Source organism: Ciona robusta, unplaced genomic scaffold (assembly GCF_009617815.1).
Source record: "Ciona robusta unplaced genomic scaffold, ASM961781v2 AP042741.1".
Classification (NCBI taxonomy): domain Eukaryota; kingdom Metazoa; phylum Chordata; class Ascidiacea; order Phlebobranchia; family Cionidae; genus Ciona; species Ciona robusta.
The window spans coordinates 12,307-28,274 of record NW_028323120.1 but is presented as its reverse complement, the minus strand read 5'-3'; the positions used below and the strand labels follow the sequence as shown (position 1 = coordinate 28,274).

At 37.9% G+C, this 15,968-nt stretch overlaps 1 protein-coding gene, 29 non-coding genes and 25 pseudogenes across 30 annotated transcripts; 54 read left to right on the top strand and 1 right to left on the bottom strand.

The window, feature by feature from the left end:
• The first annotated feature begins 39 nt into the window (after positions 1-39).
• LOC149723926 (5S ribosomal RNA) lies at positions 40-158 on the top strand. Its single transcript, XR_016386805.1, has one exon. It is a non-coding gene; the product is annotated as a 5S ribosomal RNA (ribosomal RNA).
• Positions 159-258: 100 nt separating this feature from the next.
• On the top strand, positions 259-377 carry LOC149723925 (5S ribosomal RNA). Its single transcript, XR_016386804.1, has one exon. It is a non-coding gene; the product is annotated as a 5S ribosomal RNA (ribosomal RNA).
• A 100-nt stretch (positions 378-477) lies between these two features.
• Positions 478-596, top strand: LOC149723924 (5S ribosomal RNA). Its single transcript, XR_016386803.1, has one exon. It is a non-coding gene; the product is annotated as a 5S ribosomal RNA (ribosomal RNA).
• A 99-nt stretch (positions 597-695) lies between these two features.
• Positions 696-814, top strand: LOC149723923 (5S ribosomal RNA). Its single transcript, XR_016386802.1, has one exon. It is a non-coding gene; the product is annotated as a 5S ribosomal RNA (ribosomal RNA).
• A 100-nt stretch (positions 815-914) lies between these two features.
• LOC149723922 (5S ribosomal RNA) lies at positions 915-1,033 on the top strand. Its single transcript, XR_016386801.1, has one exon. It is a non-coding gene; the product is annotated as a 5S ribosomal RNA (ribosomal RNA).
• Positions 1,034-1,133: 100 nt separating this feature from the next.
• LOC149723921 (5S ribosomal RNA) lies at positions 1,134-1,251 on the top strand (annotated as a pseudogene).
• Positions 1,252-1,351: 100 nt separating this feature from the next.
• LOC149723920 (5S ribosomal RNA) lies at positions 1,352-1,470 on the top strand (annotated as a pseudogene).
• A 100-nt stretch (positions 1,471-1,570) lies between these two features.
• Positions 1,571-1,689, top strand: LOC149723919 (5S ribosomal RNA). Its single transcript, XR_016386800.1, has one exon. It is a non-coding gene; the product is annotated as a 5S ribosomal RNA (ribosomal RNA).
• Positions 1,690-1,789: 100 nt separating this feature from the next.
• LOC149723918 (5S ribosomal RNA) lies at positions 1,790-1,908 on the top strand. The gene has a single exon (XR_016386799.1). It is a non-coding gene; the product is annotated as a 5S ribosomal RNA (ribosomal RNA).
• A 99-nt stretch (positions 1,909-2,007) lies between these two features.
• LOC149723917 (5S ribosomal RNA) lies at positions 2,008-2,126 on the top strand (annotated as a pseudogene).
• Positions 2,127-2,226: 100 nt separating this feature from the next.
• Positions 2,227-2,345, top strand: LOC149723916 (5S ribosomal RNA). Its single transcript, XR_016386798.1, has one exon. It is a non-coding gene; the product is annotated as a 5S ribosomal RNA (ribosomal RNA).
• Positions 2,346-2,445: 100 nt separating this feature from the next.
• On the top strand, positions 2,446-2,564 carry LOC149723915 (5S ribosomal RNA). The gene has a single exon (XR_016386797.1). It is a non-coding gene; the product is annotated as a 5S ribosomal RNA (ribosomal RNA).
• Positions 2,565-2,664: 100 nt separating this feature from the next.
• Positions 2,665-2,783, top strand: LOC149723914 (5S ribosomal RNA; annotated as a pseudogene).
• A 99-nt stretch (positions 2,784-2,882) lies between these two features.
• Positions 2,883-2,991, top strand: LOC149723913 (5S ribosomal RNA; annotated as a pseudogene).
• A 100-nt stretch (positions 2,992-3,091) lies between these two features.
• LOC149723912 (5S ribosomal RNA) lies at positions 3,092-3,210 on the top strand (annotated as a pseudogene).
• A 100-nt stretch (positions 3,211-3,310) lies between these two features.
• On the top strand, positions 3,311-3,429 carry LOC149723911 (5S ribosomal RNA; annotated as a pseudogene).
• A 90-nt stretch (positions 3,430-3,519) lies between these two features.
• On the top strand, positions 3,520-3,638 carry LOC149723910 (5S ribosomal RNA). Its single transcript, XR_016386795.1, has one exon. It is a non-coding gene; the product is annotated as a 5S ribosomal RNA (ribosomal RNA).
• Positions 3,639-3,737: 99 nt separating this feature from the next.
• On the top strand, positions 3,738-3,846 carry LOC149723909 (5S ribosomal RNA; annotated as a pseudogene).
• A 100-nt stretch (positions 3,847-3,946) lies between these two features.
• LOC149723908 (5S ribosomal RNA) lies at positions 3,947-4,065 on the top strand. Its single transcript, XR_016386794.1, has one exon. It is a non-coding gene; the product is annotated as a 5S ribosomal RNA (ribosomal RNA).
• A 100-nt stretch (positions 4,066-4,165) lies between these two features.
• LOC149723907 (5S ribosomal RNA) lies at positions 4,166-4,284 on the top strand. Its single transcript, XR_016386793.1, has one exon. It is a non-coding gene; the product is annotated as a 5S ribosomal RNA (ribosomal RNA).
• A 100-nt stretch (positions 4,285-4,384) lies between these two features.
• LOC149723906 (5S ribosomal RNA) lies at positions 4,385-4,503 on the top strand (annotated as a pseudogene).
• A 99-nt stretch (positions 4,504-4,602) lies between these two features.
• On the top strand, positions 4,603-4,711 carry LOC149723905 (5S ribosomal RNA; annotated as a pseudogene).
• Positions 4,712-4,811: 100 nt separating this feature from the next.
• LOC149723904 (5S ribosomal RNA) lies at positions 4,812-4,930 on the top strand (annotated as a pseudogene).
• Positions 4,931-5,030: 100 nt separating this feature from the next.
• On the top strand, positions 5,031-5,149 carry LOC149723903 (5S ribosomal RNA; annotated as a pseudogene).
• Positions 5,150-5,239: 90 nt separating this feature from the next.
• LOC149723902 (5S ribosomal RNA) lies at positions 5,240-5,358 on the top strand. Its single transcript, XR_016386792.1, has one exon. It is a non-coding gene; the product is annotated as a 5S ribosomal RNA (ribosomal RNA).
• A 99-nt stretch (positions 5,359-5,457) lies between these two features.
• On the top strand, positions 5,458-5,566 carry LOC149723901 (5S ribosomal RNA; annotated as a pseudogene).
• Positions 5,567-5,666: 100 nt separating this feature from the next.
• On the top strand, positions 5,667-5,785 carry LOC149723900 (5S ribosomal RNA). The gene has a single exon (XR_016386791.1). It is a non-coding gene; the product is annotated as a 5S ribosomal RNA (ribosomal RNA).
• Positions 5,786-5,884: 99 nt separating this feature from the next.
• On the top strand, positions 5,885-6,003 carry LOC149723899 (5S ribosomal RNA; annotated as a pseudogene).
• A 90-nt stretch (positions 6,004-6,093) lies between these two features.
• On the top strand, positions 6,094-6,212 carry LOC149723898 (5S ribosomal RNA). Its single transcript, XR_016386790.1, has one exon. It is a non-coding gene; the product is annotated as a 5S ribosomal RNA (ribosomal RNA).
• Positions 6,213-6,311: 99 nt separating this feature from the next.
• Positions 6,312-6,420, top strand: LOC149723897 (5S ribosomal RNA; annotated as a pseudogene).
• Positions 6,421-6,519: 99 nt separating this feature from the next.
• Positions 6,520-6,628, top strand: LOC149723896 (5S ribosomal RNA; annotated as a pseudogene).
• Positions 6,629-6,728: 100 nt separating this feature from the next.
• Positions 6,729-6,847, top strand: LOC149723895 (5S ribosomal RNA). The gene has a single exon (XR_016386789.1). It is a non-coding gene; the product is annotated as a 5S ribosomal RNA (ribosomal RNA).
• Positions 6,848-6,947: 100 nt separating this feature from the next.
• LOC149723894 (5S ribosomal RNA) lies at positions 6,948-7,066 on the top strand. Its single transcript, XR_016386788.1, has one exon. It is a non-coding gene; the product is annotated as a 5S ribosomal RNA (ribosomal RNA).
• Positions 7,067-7,165: 99 nt separating this feature from the next.
• On the top strand, positions 7,166-7,274 carry LOC149723893 (5S ribosomal RNA; annotated as a pseudogene).
• A 99-nt stretch (positions 7,275-7,373) lies between these two features.
• On the top strand, positions 7,374-7,492 carry LOC149723892 (5S ribosomal RNA). Its single transcript, XR_016386841.1, has one exon. It is a non-coding gene; the product is annotated as a 5S ribosomal RNA (ribosomal RNA).
• A 100-nt stretch (positions 7,493-7,592) lies between these two features.
• Positions 7,593-7,701, top strand: LOC149723891 (5S ribosomal RNA; annotated as a pseudogene).
• Positions 7,702-7,801: 100 nt separating this feature from the next.
• LOC149723890 (5S ribosomal RNA) lies at positions 7,802-7,920 on the top strand. The gene has a single exon (XR_016386787.1). It is a non-coding gene; the product is annotated as a 5S ribosomal RNA (ribosomal RNA).
• A 100-nt stretch (positions 7,921-8,020) lies between these two features.
• Positions 8,021-8,139, top strand: LOC149723889 (5S ribosomal RNA). Its single transcript, XR_016386786.1, has one exon. It is a non-coding gene; the product is annotated as a 5S ribosomal RNA (ribosomal RNA).
• A 99-nt stretch (positions 8,140-8,238) lies between these two features.
• Positions 8,239-8,357, top strand: LOC149723888 (5S ribosomal RNA). The gene has a single exon (XR_016386817.1). It is a non-coding gene; the product is annotated as a 5S ribosomal RNA (ribosomal RNA).
• A 99-nt stretch (positions 8,358-8,456) lies between these two features.
• LOC149723887 (5S ribosomal RNA) lies at positions 8,457-8,565 on the top strand (annotated as a pseudogene).
• Positions 8,566-8,664: 99 nt separating this feature from the next.
• Positions 8,665-8,783, top strand: LOC149723886 (5S ribosomal RNA). Its single transcript, XR_016386840.1, has one exon. It is a non-coding gene; the product is annotated as a 5S ribosomal RNA (ribosomal RNA).
• Positions 8,784-8,882: 99 nt separating this feature from the next.
• On the top strand, positions 8,883-9,001 carry LOC149723885 (5S ribosomal RNA; annotated as a pseudogene).
• A 99-nt stretch (positions 9,002-9,100) lies between these two features.
• Positions 9,101-9,209, top strand: LOC149723884 (5S ribosomal RNA; annotated as a pseudogene).
• A 3,114-nt stretch (positions 9,210-12,323) lies between these two features.
• On the bottom strand, positions 12,324-13,494 carry LOC149723883 (uncharacterized). The gene has a single exon (XM_089893323.1). It carries the CDS (start codon positions 13,216-13,218, stop codon positions 12,565-12,567), a length of 654 nt encoding a protein of 217 aa, XP_089749449.1. The 5' UTR covers positions 13,219-13,494; the 3' UTR covers positions 12,324-12,564.
• A 100-nt stretch (positions 13,495-13,594) lies between these two features.
• On the top strand, positions 13,595-13,713 carry LOC149723882 (5S ribosomal RNA). Its single transcript, XR_016386784.1, has one exon. It is a non-coding gene; the product is annotated as a 5S ribosomal RNA (ribosomal RNA).
• Positions 13,714-13,813: 100 nt separating this feature from the next.
• LOC149723881 (5S ribosomal RNA) lies at positions 13,814-13,932 on the top strand. The gene has a single exon (XR_016386783.1). It is a non-coding gene; the product is annotated as a 5S ribosomal RNA (ribosomal RNA).
• A 99-nt stretch (positions 13,933-14,031) lies between these two features.
• On the top strand, positions 14,032-14,150 carry LOC149723880 (5S ribosomal RNA; annotated as a pseudogene).
• Positions 14,151-14,250: 100 nt separating this feature from the next.
• On the top strand, positions 14,251-14,369 carry LOC149723879 (5S ribosomal RNA). Its single transcript, XR_016386782.1, has one exon. It is a non-coding gene; the product is annotated as a 5S ribosomal RNA (ribosomal RNA).
• Positions 14,370-14,469: 100 nt separating this feature from the next.
• Positions 14,470-14,588, top strand: LOC149723878 (5S ribosomal RNA). The gene has a single exon (XR_016386781.1). It is a non-coding gene; the product is annotated as a 5S ribosomal RNA (ribosomal RNA).
• Positions 14,589-14,687: 99 nt separating this feature from the next.
• LOC149723877 (5S ribosomal RNA) lies at positions 14,688-14,806 on the top strand (annotated as a pseudogene).
• A 100-nt stretch (positions 14,807-14,906) lies between these two features.
• On the top strand, positions 14,907-15,025 carry LOC149723876 (5S ribosomal RNA). The gene has a single exon (XR_016386780.1). It is a non-coding gene; the product is annotated as a 5S ribosomal RNA (ribosomal RNA).
• Positions 15,026-15,125: 100 nt separating this feature from the next.
• LOC149723875 (5S ribosomal RNA) lies at positions 15,126-15,244 on the top strand (annotated as a pseudogene).
• Positions 15,245-15,343: 99 nt separating this feature from the next.
• LOC149723874 (5S ribosomal RNA) lies at positions 15,344-15,462 on the top strand (annotated as a pseudogene).
• Positions 15,463-15,562: 100 nt separating this feature from the next.
• On the top strand, positions 15,563-15,681 carry LOC149723873 (5S ribosomal RNA). Its single transcript, XR_016386888.1, has one exon. It is a non-coding gene; the product is annotated as a 5S ribosomal RNA (ribosomal RNA).
• Positions 15,682-15,781: 100 nt separating this feature from the next.
• On the top strand, positions 15,782-15,900 carry LOC149723872 (5S ribosomal RNA). Its single transcript, XR_016386887.1, has one exon. It is a non-coding gene; the product is annotated as a 5S ribosomal RNA (ribosomal RNA).
• The last annotated feature ends 68 nt before the right edge of the window (positions 15,901-15,968 follow it).

Sequence of the window (15,968 nt, the reverse complement as noted above, 5' to 3'; positions counted from 1 at the left end):
CCTTAACAATATATTAATCAAGATTCAATAAAGTATTCTGCCTATCTCCATACCAGATTGAAAGTACCCGATCTCGTCCGATCTCGGAAGTCAAGCAATCTCGGGTTCAGTTAGTACTTGAATGGGTGACCGTCTGGGAATACTGAATGAGTTAGGCAATGATTATAAAACAAAATTTTCAAAAATACGCTTTTGGTATAAAATGATTTTTTTAATTTACGTTAACAATATATTAATCAAGATTCAAAACATAATTCTGCCTATCTCCATACCAGATTGAAAGTACCCGATCTCGTCCGATCTCGGAAGTCAAGCAATCTCGGGTTCAGTTAGTACTTGAATGGGTGACCGTCTGGGAATACTGAATGAGTTAGGCAATGATTATAAAACAAAATTTTCAAAAATACGCTTTTAGAAGGAAATAATTTTTTTATTTTACGTTAACAATATATTAATCAAGATTCAATACGTTATTCTGCCTATCTCCATACCAGATTGAAAGTACCCGATCTCGTCCGATCTCGGAAGTCAAGCAATCTCGGGTTCAGTTAGTACTTGAATGGGTGACCGTCTGGGAATACTGAATGAGTTAGGCAATGATTATGAAAGTAAATTTACAAAAATACGCTTTTGGTATGAAATGATTTTTTAATTTACCTTAACAATATATTAATCAAGATTCAATAAAGTATTCTGCCTATCTCCATACCAGATTGAAAGTACCCGATCTCGTCCGATCTCGGAAGTCAAGCAATCTCGGGTTCAGTTAGTACTTGAATGGGTGACCGTCTGGGAATACTGAATGAGTTAGGCAATGATTATAAAACAAAATTTTCAAAAATACGCTTTTGGTATAAAATGATTTTTTTAATTTACGTTAACAATATATTAATCAAGATTCAAAACATAATTCTGCCTATCTCCATACCAGATTGAAAGTACCCGATCTCGTCCGATCTCGGAAGTCAAGCAATCTCGGGTTCAGTTAGTACTTGAATGGGTGACCGTCTGGGAATACTGAATGAGTTAGGCAATGATTATAAAACAAAATTTTCAAAAATACGCTTTTGGAAGGAAATAATTTTTTTATTTTACGTTAACAATATATTAATCAAGATTCAATACGTTATTCTGCCTATCTCCATACCAGATTGAAAGTACCCGATCTCGTCCGATCTCGGAAGTCAAGCAATCTCGGGTTCAGTTAGTACTTGAATGGGTGACCGTCTGGAATACTGAATGAGTTAGGCAATAATTATAAATCAAAATTTTCAAAAATACGCTTTTGGTATAAAATGATTTTTTTAATTTACGTTAACAATATATTAATCAAGATTCAAAACATTATTCTGCCTACCTCCATACCAGATTGAAAGTACCCGATCTCGTCCGATCTCGGAAGTCAAGCAATCTCGGGTTCAGTTAGTACTTGAATGGGTGACCGTCTGGGAATACTGAATGAGTTAGGCAATGATTATAAAACAAAATTTTCAAAAATATGCTTTTGGTCTAAAATGATTTTTTTAATTTACGTTAACAATATATTAATCAAGATTCAAAACATAATTCTGCCTATCTCCATACCAGATTGAAAGTACCCGATCTCGTCCGATCTCGGAAGTCAAGCAATCTCGGGTTCAGTTAGTACTTGAATGGGTGACCGTCTGGGAATACTGAATGAGTTAGGCAATGATTATAAAACAAAATTTTCAAAAATACGCTTTTGGTAGGAAATGATTTTTTTAATTTACGTTAACAATATATTAATCAAGATTCAATACGTTATTCTGCCTATCTCCATACCAGATTGAAAGTACCCGATCTCGTCCGATCTCGGAAGTCAAGCAATCTCGGGTTCAGTTAGTACTTGAATGGGTGACCGTCTGGGAATACTGAATGAGTTAGGCAATGATTATAAAACAAAATTTTCAAAAATACGCTTTTGGTATAAAATGAATTTTTAATTTACGTTAACTATATATTAATCAAGATTCAAAACATAATTCTGCCCAACTACATACCAGATTGAAAGTACCCGATCTCGTCCGACCTCGAAAGTCAAGCAATCTCGGGTTCAGTTAGTACTTGAATGGGTGACCGTCTGGGAATACTGAATGAGTTATGCAATAATTATAAAACAAAATTTTCAAAAATACGCTTTTGGTATAAAATGATTTTTTTAATTTACGTTAACAACATATTAATCAAGATTCAAAACATAATTCTGCCTATCTCCATACCAGATTGAAAGTACCCGATCTCGTCCGATCTCGGAAGTCAAGCAATCTCGGGTTCAGTTAGTACTTGAATGGGTGACCGTCTGGGAATACTGAATGAGTTAGGCAATGATTATAAAACAAAATTTTCAAAAATACGCTTTTGGTATAAAATGATTTTTTTAATTTACGTTAACAATATATTAATCAAGATTCAAAACATAATTCTGCCTATCTCCATACCAGATTGAAAGTACCCGATCTCGTCCGATCTCGGAAGTCAAGCAATCTCGGGTTCAGTTAGTACTTGAATGGGTGACCGTCTGGGAATACTGAATGAGTTAGGCAATGATTATAAAACAAAATTTTCAAAAATACGATTTTGGTAGGAAATGATTTTTTTAATTTACGTTAACAATATATTAATCAAGATTCAATACGTTATTCTGCCTATCTCCATACCAGATTGAAAGTACCCGATCTCGTCCGATTTCGGAAGTCAAGCAATCTCGGGTTCAGTTAGTACTTGAATGGGTGACCGTCAGGGATTACTGAATGAGTTAGGCAATGATTATGAAAGTAAATTTTCAAAAATACGCTTTTGGTATAAAATGAATTTTTAATTTACGTTAACTATATATTAATCAAGATTCAGAACATAATTCTGCCTAACTACATACCAGATTGAAAGTACCCGATCTCGGAAGTCAAGCAATCTCGGGTTCAGTTAGTACTTGAATGGGTGACCGTCTGGGAATACTGAATGAGTTATGCAATAATTATAAAACAAAATTTTCAAAAATACGCTTTTGGTATAAAATGATTTTTTAAATTTACGTTAACAACATATTAATCAAGATTCAAAACATAATTCTGCCTATCTCCATACCAGATTGAAAGTACTCGATCTCGTCCGATCTCGGAAGTCAAGCAATCTCGGGTTCAGTTAGTACTTGAATGGGTGACCGTCTGGGAATACTGAATGAGTTAGGCAATGATTATAAAACAAAATTTTCAAAAATACGCTTTTGGTAGGAAATGATTTTTTTAATTTACGTTAACAATATATTAATCAAGATTCAATACGTTATTCTGCCTATCTCCATACCAGATTGAAAGTACCCGATCTCGTCCGATCTCGGAAGTCAAGCAATCTCGGGTTCACTTAGTACTTGAATGGGTGACCGTCTGGGAATACTGAATGAGTTAGGCAATGATTATAAAACAAAAATACGCTTTTGGTATGAAATGATTTTTAAATTTACCTTAACAATATATTAATCAAGATTCAATAAAGTATTCTGCCTATCTCCATACCAGATTGAAAGTACCCGATCTCGTCCGATCTCGGAAGTCAAGCAATCTCGGGTTCAGTTAGTACTTGAATGGGTGACCGTCTGGGAATACTGAATGAGTTAGGCAATGATTATAAAAGTAAATTTTCAAAAATACGCTTTTGGTATAAAATGAATTTTTAATTTACGTTAACTATATATTAATCAAGATTCAGAACATAATTCTGCCTAACTACATACCAGATTGAAAGTACCCGATCTCGGAAGTCAAGCAATCTCGGGTTCAGTTAGTACTTGAATGGGTGACCGTCTGGGAATACTGAATGAGTTATGCAATAATTATAAAACAAAATTTTCAAAAATACGCTTTTGGTATAAAATGATTTTTTTAATTTACGTTAACAACATATTAATCAAGATTCAAAACATAATTCTGCCTATCTCCATACCAGATTGAAAGTACCCGATCTCGTCCGATCTCGGAAGTCAAGCAATCTCGGGTTCAGTTAGTACTTGAATGGGTGACCGTCTGGGAATACTGAATGAGTTAGGCAATGATTATAAAACAAAATTTTCAAAAATACGCTTTTGGTATAAAATGATTTTTTTAATTTACGTTAACAATATATTAATCAAGATTCAAAACATAATTCTGCCTATCTCCATACCAGATTGAAAGTACCCGATCTCGTCCGATCTCGGAAGTCAAGCAATCTCGGGTTCAGTTAGTACTTGAATGGGTGACCGTCTGGGAATACTGAATGAGTTAGGCAATGATTATAAAACAAAATTTTCAAAAATACGATTTTGGTAGGAAATGATTTTTTTAATTTACGTTAACAATATATTAATCAAGATTCAATACGTTATTCTGCCTATCTCCATACCAGATTGAAAGTACCCGATCTCGTCCGATTTCGGAAGTCAAGCAATCTCGGGTTCAGTTAGTACTTGAATGGGTGACCGTCAGGGATTACTGAATGAGTTAGGCAATGATTATGAAAGTAAATTTTCAAAAATACGCTTTTGGTATAAAATGAATTTTTAATTTACGTTAACTATATATTAATCAAGATTCAGAACATAATTCTGCCTAACTACATACCAGATTGAAAGTACCCGATCTCGGAAGTCAAGCAATCTCGGGTTCAGTTAGTACTTGAATGGGTGACCGTCTGGGAATACTGAATGAGTTATGCAATAATTATAAAACAAAATTTTCAAAAATACGCTTTTGGTATAAAATGATTTTTTAAATTTACGTTAACAACATATTAATCAAGATTCAAAACATAATTCTGCCTATCTCCATACCAGATTGAAAGTACTCGATCTCGTCCGATCTCGGAAGTCAAGCAATCTCGGGTTCAGTTAGTACTTGAATGGGTGACCGTCTGGGAATACTGAATGAGTTAGGCAATGATTATAAAACAAAATTTTCAAAAATACGCTTTTGGTAGGAAATGATTTTTTTAATTTACGTTAACAATATATTAATCAAGATTCAATACGTTATTCTGCCTATCTCCATACCAGATTGAAAGTACCCGATCTCGTCCGATCTCGGAAGTCAAGCAATCTCGGGTTCACTTAGTACTTGAATGGGTGACCGTCTGGGAATACTGAATGAGTTAGGCAATGATTATAAAACAAAAATACGCTTTTGGTATGAAATGATTTTTAAATTTACCTTAACAATATATTAATCAAGATTCAATAAAGTATTCTGCCTATCTCCATACCAGATTGAAAGTACCCGATCTCGTCCGATCTCGGAAGTCAAGCAATCTCGGGTTCAGTTAGTACTTGAATGGGTGACCGTCTGGGAATACTGAATGAGTTAGGCAATGATTATAAAAGTAAATTTTCAAAAATACGCTTTTGGTATAAAATGAATTTTTAATTTACGTTAACTATATATTAATCAAGATTCAGAACATAATTCTGCCTAACTACATACCAGATTGAAAGTACCCGATCTCGGAAGTCAAGCAATCTCGGGTTCAGTTAGTACTTGAATGGGTGACCGTCTGGGAATACTGAATGAGTTAGGCAATGATTATAAAACAAAACTTTCAAAAATACGCTTTTGGTATAAAATGATTTTTTTAATTTACGTTAACAATTTATTAATCAAGATTCAAAACATAATTCTGCCTATCTCCATACCAGATTGAAAGTACCCGATCTCGTCCGATCTCGGAAGTCAAGCAATCTCGGGTTCAGTTAGTACTTGAATGGGTGACCGTCTGGGAATACTGAATGAGTTAGGCAATGATTATAAAACAAAATTTTCAAAAATACGCTTTTGGTATAAAATGATTTTTTAATTTACGTTAACAACATATTAATCAAGATTCAATACATAATTCTGCCTATCTCCATACCAGATTGGAAGTACCCGATCTCGTCCGATCTCGGAAGTCAAGCAATCTCGGGTTCAGTTAGTACTTGAATGGGTGACCGTCTGGGAATACTGACTAAGTTAGGCAATGATTATAAAACAAAAATACGCTTTTGGTATGAAATGATTTTTAAATTTACCTTAACAATATATTAATCAAGATTCAATAAAGTATTCTGCCTATCTCCATACCAGATTGAAAGTACCCGATCTCGTCCGATCTCGGAAGTCAAGCAATCTCGGGTTCAGTTAGTACTTGAATGGGTGACCGTCTGGGAATACTGAATGAGTTAGGCAATGATTATAAAAGTAAATTTTCAAAAATACGCTTTTGGTATAAAATGAATTTTTAATTTACGTTAACTATATATTAATCAAGATTCAGAACATAATTCTGCCTAACTACATACCAGATTGAAAGTACCCGATCTCGGAAGTCAAGCAATCTCGGGTTCAGTTAGTACTTGAATGGGTGACCGTCTGGGAATACTGAATGAGTTAGGCAATAATTATAAAACAAAATTTTCAAAAATACGCTTTTGGTATAAAATGATTTTTTAATTTACGTTAACAACATATTAATCAAGATTCAAAACATAATTCTGCCTATCTCCATACCAGATTGAAAGTACCCGATCTCGGAAGTCAAGCAATCTCGGGTTCAGTTAGTACTTGAATGGGTGACCGTCTGGGAATACTGAATGAGTTAGGCAATGATTATAAAACAAAATTTTCAAAAATACGCTTTTGGTATAAAATGATTTTTTTAATTTACGTTAACAATTTATTAATCAAGATTCAAAACATAATTCTGCCTATCTCCATACCAGATTGAAAGTACCCGATCTCGTCCGATCTCGGAAGTCAAGCAATCTCGGGTTCAGTTAGTACTTGAATGGGTGACCGTCTGGGAATACTGAATGAGTTAGGCAATGATTATAAAACAAAATTTTCAAAAATACGCTTTTGGTAGGAAATGATTTTTTTAATTTACGTTAACAATATATTAATCAAGATTCAATACGTTATTCTGCCTATCTCCATACCAGATTGAAAGTACCCGATCTCGTCCGATCTCGGAAGTCAAGCAATCTCGGGTTCAGTTAGTACTTGAATGGGTGACCGTCTGGGAATACTGAATGAGTTAGGCAATGATTATGAAAGTAAATTTTCAAAAATACGCTTTTGGTATAAAATGAAATTTTAATTTACGTTAACTATATATTAATCAAGATTCAAAACATAATTCTGCCTAACTACATACCAGATTGAAAGTACCCGATCTCGGAAGTTAAGCAATCTCGGGTTCAGTTAGTACTTGAATGGGTGACCGTCTGGGAATACTGAATGAGTTAGGCAATAATTATGAAACAAAATTTTCAAAAATACGCTTTTGGTATAAAATGATTTTTTAATTTACGTTAACAACATATTAATCAAGATTCAATACATAATTCTGCCTATCTCCATACCAGATTGGAAGTACCCGATCTCGTCCGATCTCGGAAGTCAAGCAATCTCGGGTTCAGTTAGTACTTGAATGGGTGACCGTCTGGGAATACTGAATGAGTTAGGCAATAATTATAAAACAAAATTTTCAAAAATACGCTTTTGGTATAAAATGATTTTTTTAATTTACGTTAACAACATATTAATCAAGATTCAAAACATAATTCTGCCTATCTCCATACCAGATTGAAAGTACCCGATCTCGGAAGTCAAGCAATCTCGGGTTCAGTTAGTACTTGAATGGGTGACCGTCTGGGAATACTGAATGAGTTAGGCAATGATTATAAAACAAAATTTTCAAAAATACGCTTTTGGTAGGAAATGATTTTTTTAATTTACGTTAACAATATATTAATCAAGGTTCAATACGTTATTCTGCCTATCTCCATACCAGATTGAAAGTACCCGATCTCGTCCGATCTCGGAAGTCAAGCAATCTCGGGTTCAGTTAGTACTTGAATGGGTGACCGTCTGGGAATACTGAATGAGTTAGGCAATGATTATAAAACAAAATTTTCAAAAATACGCTTTTGGTATAAAATGATTTTTTTAATTTACGTTAACAACATATTAATCAAGATTCAATACGTTATTCTGCCTATCTCCATACCAGATTGAAAGTACCCGATCTCGTCCGATCTCGGAAGTCAAGCAATCTCGGGTTCAGTTAGTACTTGAATGGGTGACCGTCTGGGAATACTGAATGAGTTAGGCAATGATTATAAAACAAAATTTTCAAAAATACGCTTTTGGTATGAAATGATTTTTTAATTTACCTTAACAATATATTAATCAAGATTCAATAAAGTATTTTGCCTATCTCCATACCAGATTGAAAGTACCCGATCTCGTCCGATCTCGGAAGTCAAGCAATCTCGGGTTCAGTTAGTACTTGAATGGGTGACCGTCTGGGAATACTGAATGAGTTAGGCTATGATTATAAAAGTAAATTTTCAAAAATACGCTTTTGGTATAAAATGAATTTTTAATTTACGTTAACTATATATTAATCAAGATTCAGAACATAATTCTGCCTAACTACATACCAGATTGAAAGTACCCGATCTCGGAAGTCAAGCAATCTCGGGTTCAGTTAGTACTTGAATGGGTGACCGTCTGGAAATACTGAATGAGTTAGGCAATAATTATGAAACAAAATTTTCAAAAATACGCTTTTGGTATAAAATGATTTTTTAATTTACGTTAACAACATATTAATCAAGATTCAATACATAATTCTGCCTATCTCCATACCAGATTGGAAGTACCCGATCTCGTCCGATCTCGGAAGTCAAGCAATCTCGGGTTCAGTTAGTACTTGAATGGGTGACCGTCTGGGAATACTGAATGAGTTAGGCAATGATTATAAAACAAAATTTTCAAAAATACGCTTTTGGTATGAAATGATTTTTTAATTTACCTTAACAATATATTAATCAAGATTCAATAAAGTATTCTGCCTATCTCCATACCAGATTGAAAGTACCCGATCTCGTCCGATCTCGGAAGTCAAGCAATCTCGGGTTCAGTTAGTACTTGAATGGGTGACCGTCTGGGAATACCGAATGAGTTAGGCAATGATTATAAAAGTAAATTTTCAAAAATACGCTTTTGGTATAAAATGAATTTTTAATTTACGTTAACTATATATTAATCAAGATTCAGAACATAATTCTGCCTAACTACATACCAGATTGAAAGTACCCGATCTCGGAAGTCAAGCAATCTCGGGTTCAGTTAGTACTTGAATGGGTGACCGTCTGGGAATACTGAATGAGTTATGCTGTAGCGATTGTAGCGATGTTGAGTCCAAGATCGTTTTTATTAGAATCATTACACTTCACACTTTCGTGTGCGAAAACGACAACAGTAAGAAAAAGGCAATTGAGAGAGTACGGTAACAGAAGAAGGTAGTGTCTGTAATTACGCAATGGCGATAGGCAAATAACACGTGACAGTAATTACGCAATACCGAATGTGACCGACTAAGTTTCAGTCGCCACATAACTCCCCCCTAGAAGCGAAGAGTTGTCTTTAGCCGAACAACCGTAACGTTCCGGTGGCCGAATATTTCGTTGTGGCCTGGTTCGGATCATGGTTGGTTTAGAAGAAGTTGCTTTCATCTGGTCAGCGATGATTTTTGGTGGGCGTCCTCGTCGTGGGGGTTGGGCGGTTTGGACTGGTGTTCCGAGATCTACATGTGCGGGTTTCAATCGATCGATTGACACCAGTTGGTCTTTACCGCCCACGTCTAGTTTAAACGCCTTTGGACCATTTTCGATAACCCTGTACGGTCCGTCGTAGGGAGCGGTGAGTGGCCTACGATGTGCGTCTCTGCGAATGAACACGTACTTGGCTTGTTGCAGACTGTTTGTAACGGATGCGGGTGGAGTGCAATGACGTGACATGGCAACCGGAGCCAGTTTTCGCAAGATTTCTCGTAGTTGTTTAAGAAATTCGGGTGCTGCCGGTTGTGTCTCCTTGTACGTTGTTGTATCTCCTGGAACGGCGACCGGAGTACCATACACTAATTCCGCAGACGAAGTTTGCAAGTCGTCCTTTGGCATTGTTCGGATTCCCAAGAGAACCCATGGTAGAGCATCCACCCAGTTTGGATCGGTCAAACGGGCCATCAGGGCACTTTTCAAGTGACGATGGAACCTTTCCACGAGACCATTTGCCTGTGGATGAAACGCTGTGGTTCGATGAAGCTTTATACCTAGGAACTCGTTGGTCTTGGACCACAATTCGGATGTGAATTGTGGCCCGCGGTCTGACGACACGTTCGTAGGGATTCCGAATCTTGATATCCAGTTGTATATGAACGCTCTTGCACAAGTGATTGTCGTTGCGTCCTTCATCGGAACTGCTTCGGGCCATCTCGTGTACCTGTCAACCATCGTTAGTAAATACATGTTACCCTGAGAAATTGGAAGTGGGCCGACTATATCAATGTTGACGTCGGCAAATCTTACTCTAGGCGGTGGGTAATTTTGTAAAGGAGCTCGGGTATGTTGTTGGATTTTAGCTTTTTGACAGGCTAGGCATTGCTTAGTCCACAAACCGACTTCTTTCTTAAGCCCATGCCACATAAACTTGTTTGCTATAAGCCGCCGTGTGGTTCTTATAGAGGGGTGGGCCAAACCATGTAAGACGTCAAACACCTTTTTCCGCCATTTTACCGGTATGATTGGTCGTGGGTTTCCGGTGGAAACGTCGCACAGGAGTTTAGTGCCTGTGGCGTCAACAGCTATATCCTCTAGTTTAAGGTTGGATATAGCGGTGCGATATGCTTGTACTTCTGGGTTGAGCTGCGCTTTCGCCAACTGCCTGTAGTCCAGGTCGATGACCGCAGCATGTATGTTTCCCACGAGCGCGCGAGAAAGAGCATCAGCAACCCGGTTGTTCTTACCGCTGACGTGTTGAACGTCGGTAGTGTATTCTGATATGGCCGCTAGTTGACGCTGTTGCCGCCCGGACCAGGGATCTGTAATCTTAGAGAATGCAAACGTTAACGGTTTGTGATCCGTGTAGGCAGTAAAGTCGCGACCTTCTAGAAAATACCGAAAATGACGGATTGCAAGATGCAGGGCTAACAGTTCCCGGTCAAAAGCGCTGTACTTTACCTCAGCGGCCCGTAATTGTTTGCTGAAAAACGCCAATGGGCGCCAGAGCCCATCTATAAACTGTTCAAGCACACCCCCAATTGCAGTTTCTGATGCGTCGACCGTCAAAGCTGTACGAGCCTGCGGCTTAGGGTGCGTTAAAAGGGTTGCGTTGGCTAGCGCCTGTTTGGCTGCTTCAAAAGCCGTCTGTAAGTTATCTGTCCAGGTTAACGTTTTTCGTTTGCCAGCCATGGCTGAATAGATCGGCGCCATTATTTTGGCGGCAGAAGGTATAAATCTATGATAGAAATTTATCATACCTGCGAATTCCTGCAGTCCTTTAATAGTTGTGGGATGCTGGAATTGTAGAATAGCGGCCACTTTGTTTTCCAATGGTCTTGCGCCTGCCTGGTCTACGTGATGACCAAGAAAATCCATTTGTGCTTTTCCGAATTGGCATTTCTTGGGGTTGATTACCAGACCAAATTGCGACAGACGGTGGAACACTGCTTTTAGATGCTCGAAGTGTTGTTGTTCATTCTGACTGGCCACTAGGACGTCGTCTAGATAGGCGAAAACGAAATCGAGTGGTTGACAGACGGTGTCCATTAATCTCTGAAAGGCTTGGGCTGCATTTTTCAATCCGAAAGGCATTCGACGGAATTCGTAAAGACCGAATGGCGTGGTAACGGCTGTTTTGGGGATATCTTCAGGTGCTACCGGGATCTGATGATAGCCTCTGATTAAGTCGATCTTTGAAAAAACTTTCGCCCCGGCTAGCTTTGCGGTAAAATCGTGGATGTGCGGTATATTATAGCGATCCGCTTGCGTACGCGCGTTCAACCTCCGGTAATCTCCGCATGGTCTCCAACCTCCTGACGATTTAGGGACCATGTGTAGCGGCGACGACCACGGGCTTGATGATCGTTGAATTATGCCCATTTCCAGCATTTCTGCAAATTCAGCTTTGGCGAGCGCAAGTTTCTCTGGCGGTAGTCTTCGTGTTCGTGAGTGTACCGGTGGTCCGTCGGTAGGAATGTAGTGATATACTCCGTGTTTTGTCGTCGCTTGGTTAAACTGAGGAGTGGTGATCGTTGGAAACTTTTTTAGAAGAGCAGAGTAGCTAGTGTTCGTCTTTGAAATGGTCCCTCTTTCCGCCTGGTGCACTGCATTTTGACGTGAAGCATTCTTTACCGTATTTGCGATAAGCAGCCGGTAATGTTTAAAGTCGATTACCAACGAATAAGCTCGTAAAAAATCGGCTCCAATGAGAGGACATGAGACATCGGCGATGTGGAACTTCCAGGTAAATTTACCTGCTGACAAGTTCAAATGCATTACCTTTGTACCATAAGTTCGTATTTTGCTTCCGTTAGCAGCTAATAGACTTGTGCCCCTCGCACGTGTCCTTCGGTCTCGCCCGGATGGAGGAATGACGCTGACTTCTGCTCCACAGTCGACTAAGTAGTTAATTCCGGAAGTGCGGTCCCACGTATAGAAGAGGCAGGTTTTCTTGCCGGTCGCTGAGGAATACATCAACGACCGGCTCGGTCGTTTCCCGGGTAGCTGCACGGAGATACACATTTTCGCGCTTGATCCCCAAATCTGCGATGGTAAAAGCACAGCCTTGCATCTTCTCCGCCAGGTTGGTTTCCCCGTGAGTGTGGGCTCTTTTTGTTGACGATTTTTGCTACGCTTCGTACCCGCTCGCTGATGGATTGCCAGAGTATGTCTGCTCGCTGTGCTAGCTCTCGTGGGTTATTTGTTTCGTCGCCGGACAATATGACGCGGATATCCTCTGGCAGGCGTTGCAAGAACAAATGCTTGAATAGAAAGCAGGGCTCGTGGTTTCCTAACAGTGCCAGCATGTCATCCATGAGCTCGGAAGGCTTTCGGTCGCCCAAATCTGGCATGTTTAAGAGTTGAGAAGCTCTGTCCTGAGGCGAAAGGCAGAATGTTCTGAGTAGCCGTTGTTTTATTGCCGCGTACTTTTGTTCTTGCGGCGGGTTTTCCAGAAGATCGATCAGGCGTTTTGCTGTGTCTTGGTCCAACGCTGCTACTACATAATAATACTTAGTAGTATCCGCTGCTACATTGCGCAACGCAAACTGCGCTTCTGCCTGCTGAAACCATACCCGAGGTTGTGACGTCCAAAATGTTGGCAGCTTGAGTGCGACAGCGTTTTCCATCTTCTTGACAGTTTGCAGAAATATCGTTCCTGCTACGTCGAGGTCACCAATTGTAGCGATTGTAGCGATGTTGAGTCCAAGATCGTTTTTATTAGAATCATTACACTTCACACTTTCGTGTGCGAAAACGACAACAGTAAGAAAAAGGCAATTGAGAGAGTACGGTAACAGAAGAAGGTAGTGTCTGTAATTACGCAATGGCGATAGGCAAATAACACGTGACAGTAATTACGCAATACCGAATGTGACCGACTAAGTTTCAGTCGCCACAATGCAATAATTATAAAACAAAATTTTCAAAAATACGCTTTTGGTAGGAAATGATTTTTTTAATTTACGTTAACAATATATTAATCAAGGTTCAATACGTTATTCTGCCTATCTCCATACCAGATTGAAAGTACCCGATCTCGTCCGATCTCGGAAGTCAAGCAATCTCGGGTTCAGTTAGTACTTGAATGGGTGACCGTCTGGGAATACTGAATGAGTTAGGCAATGATTATAAAACAAAATTTTCAAAAATACGCTTTTGGTATAAAATGATTTTTTTAATTTACGTTAACAACATATTAATCAAGATTCAATACGTTATTCTGCCTATCTCCATACCAGATTGAAAGTACCCGATCTCGTCCGATCTCGGAAGTCAAGCAATCTCGGGTTCAGTTAGTACTTGAATGGGTGACCGTCTGGGAATACTGAATGAGTTAGGCAATGATTATGAAAGTAAATTTTCAAAAATACGCTTTTGGTATGAAATGATTTTTTAATTTACCTTAACAATATATTAATCAAGATTCAATAAAGTATTCTGCCTATCTCCATACCAGATTGAAAGTACCCGATCTCGTCCGATCTCGGAAGTCAAGCAATCTCGGGTTCACTTAGTACTTGAATGGGTGACCGTCTGGGAATACTGAATGAGTTAGGCAATGATTATAAAACAAAATTTTCAAAAATACGCTTTTGGTATAAAATGATTTTTTTAATTTACGTTAACAATATATTAATCAAGATTCAAAACATAATTCTGCCTATCTCCATACCAGATTGAAAGTACCCGATCTCGTCCGATCTCGGAAGTCAAGCAATCTCGGGTTCAGTTAGTACTTGAATGGGTGACCGTCTGGGAATACTGAATGAGTTAGGCAATGATTATAAAACAAAATTTTCAAAAATACGCTTTTGGAAGGAAATAATTTTTTTATTTTACGTTAACAGTATATTAATCAAGATTCAATACGTTATTCTGCCTATCTCCATACCAGATTGAAAGTACCCGATCTCGTCCGATCTCGGAAGTCAAGCAATCTCGGGTTCAGTTAGTACTTGAATGGGTGACCGTCTGGGAATACTGAATGAGTTAGGCAATAATTATAAATCAAAATTTTCAAAAATACGCTTTTGGTAAAAAATGATTTTTTAATTTACGTTAACAATATATTAATCAAGATTCAAAACATTATTCTGCCTACCTCCATACCAGATTGAAAGTACCCGATCTCGTCCGATCTCGGAAGTCAAGCAATCTCGGGTTCAGTTAGTACTTGAATGGGTGAACGTCTGGGAATACTGAATGAGTTAGGCAATGATTATAAAACAAAATTTTCAAAAATATGCTTTTGGTCTAAAATGATTTTTTTAATTTACGTTAACAATATATTAATCAAGATTCAAAACATAATTCTGCCTATCTCCATACCAGATTGAAAGTACCCGATCTCGTCCGATCTCGGAAGTCAAGCAATCTCGGGTTCAGTTAGTACTTGAATGGGTGACCGTCTGGGAATACTGAATGAGTTAGGCAATGATTATAAAACAAAATTTTCAAAAATACGCTTTTGGTAGGAAATGATTTTTTTAATTTACGTTAACAATATATTAATCAAGATTCAATACGTTATTCTGCCTATCTCCATACCAGATTGAAAGTACCCGATCTCGTCCGATCTCGGAAGTCAAGCAATCTCGGGTTCAGTTAGTACTTGAATGGGTGAGCGTCTGGGAATACTGAATGAGTTAGGCAATGATTATAAAACAAAATTTTCAAAAATACGCTTTTGGTATAAAATGAATTTTTAATTTACGTTAACTATATATTAATCAAGATTCAAAACATAATTCTGCCTAACTACATACCAGATTGAAAGTACCCGATCTCGTCCGACCTCGAAAGTCAAGCAATCTCGGGTTCAGTTAGTACTTGAATGGGTGACCGTCTGGGAATACTGAATGAGTTATGCAATAATTATAAAACAAAATTTTCAAAAATACGCTTTTGGTATAAAATGATTTTTTTAATTTACGTTAACAACATATTAATCAAGATTCAAAACATAATTCTGCCTATCTCCATACCAGATTGAAAGTACCCGATCTCGTCCGATCTCGGAAGTCAAGCAATCTCGGGTTCAGTTAGTACTTGAATGGGTGACCGTCTGGGAATACTGAATGAGTTAGGCAATGATTATAAAACAAAATTTTCAAAAATACGCTTTTGGTATAAAATGATTTTTTTAATTTACGTTAACAATATATTAATCAAGATTCAAAACATAATTCTGCCTATCTCCATACCAGATTGAAAGTACCCGATCTCGTCCGATCTCGGAAGTCAAGCAATCTCGGGTTCAGTTAGTACTTGAATGGGTGACCGTCTGGGAATACTGAATGAGTTAGGCAATGATTATAAAACAAAATTTTCAAAAATACGATTTTGGTAGGAAATGATTTTTTTAATTTACGTTAAC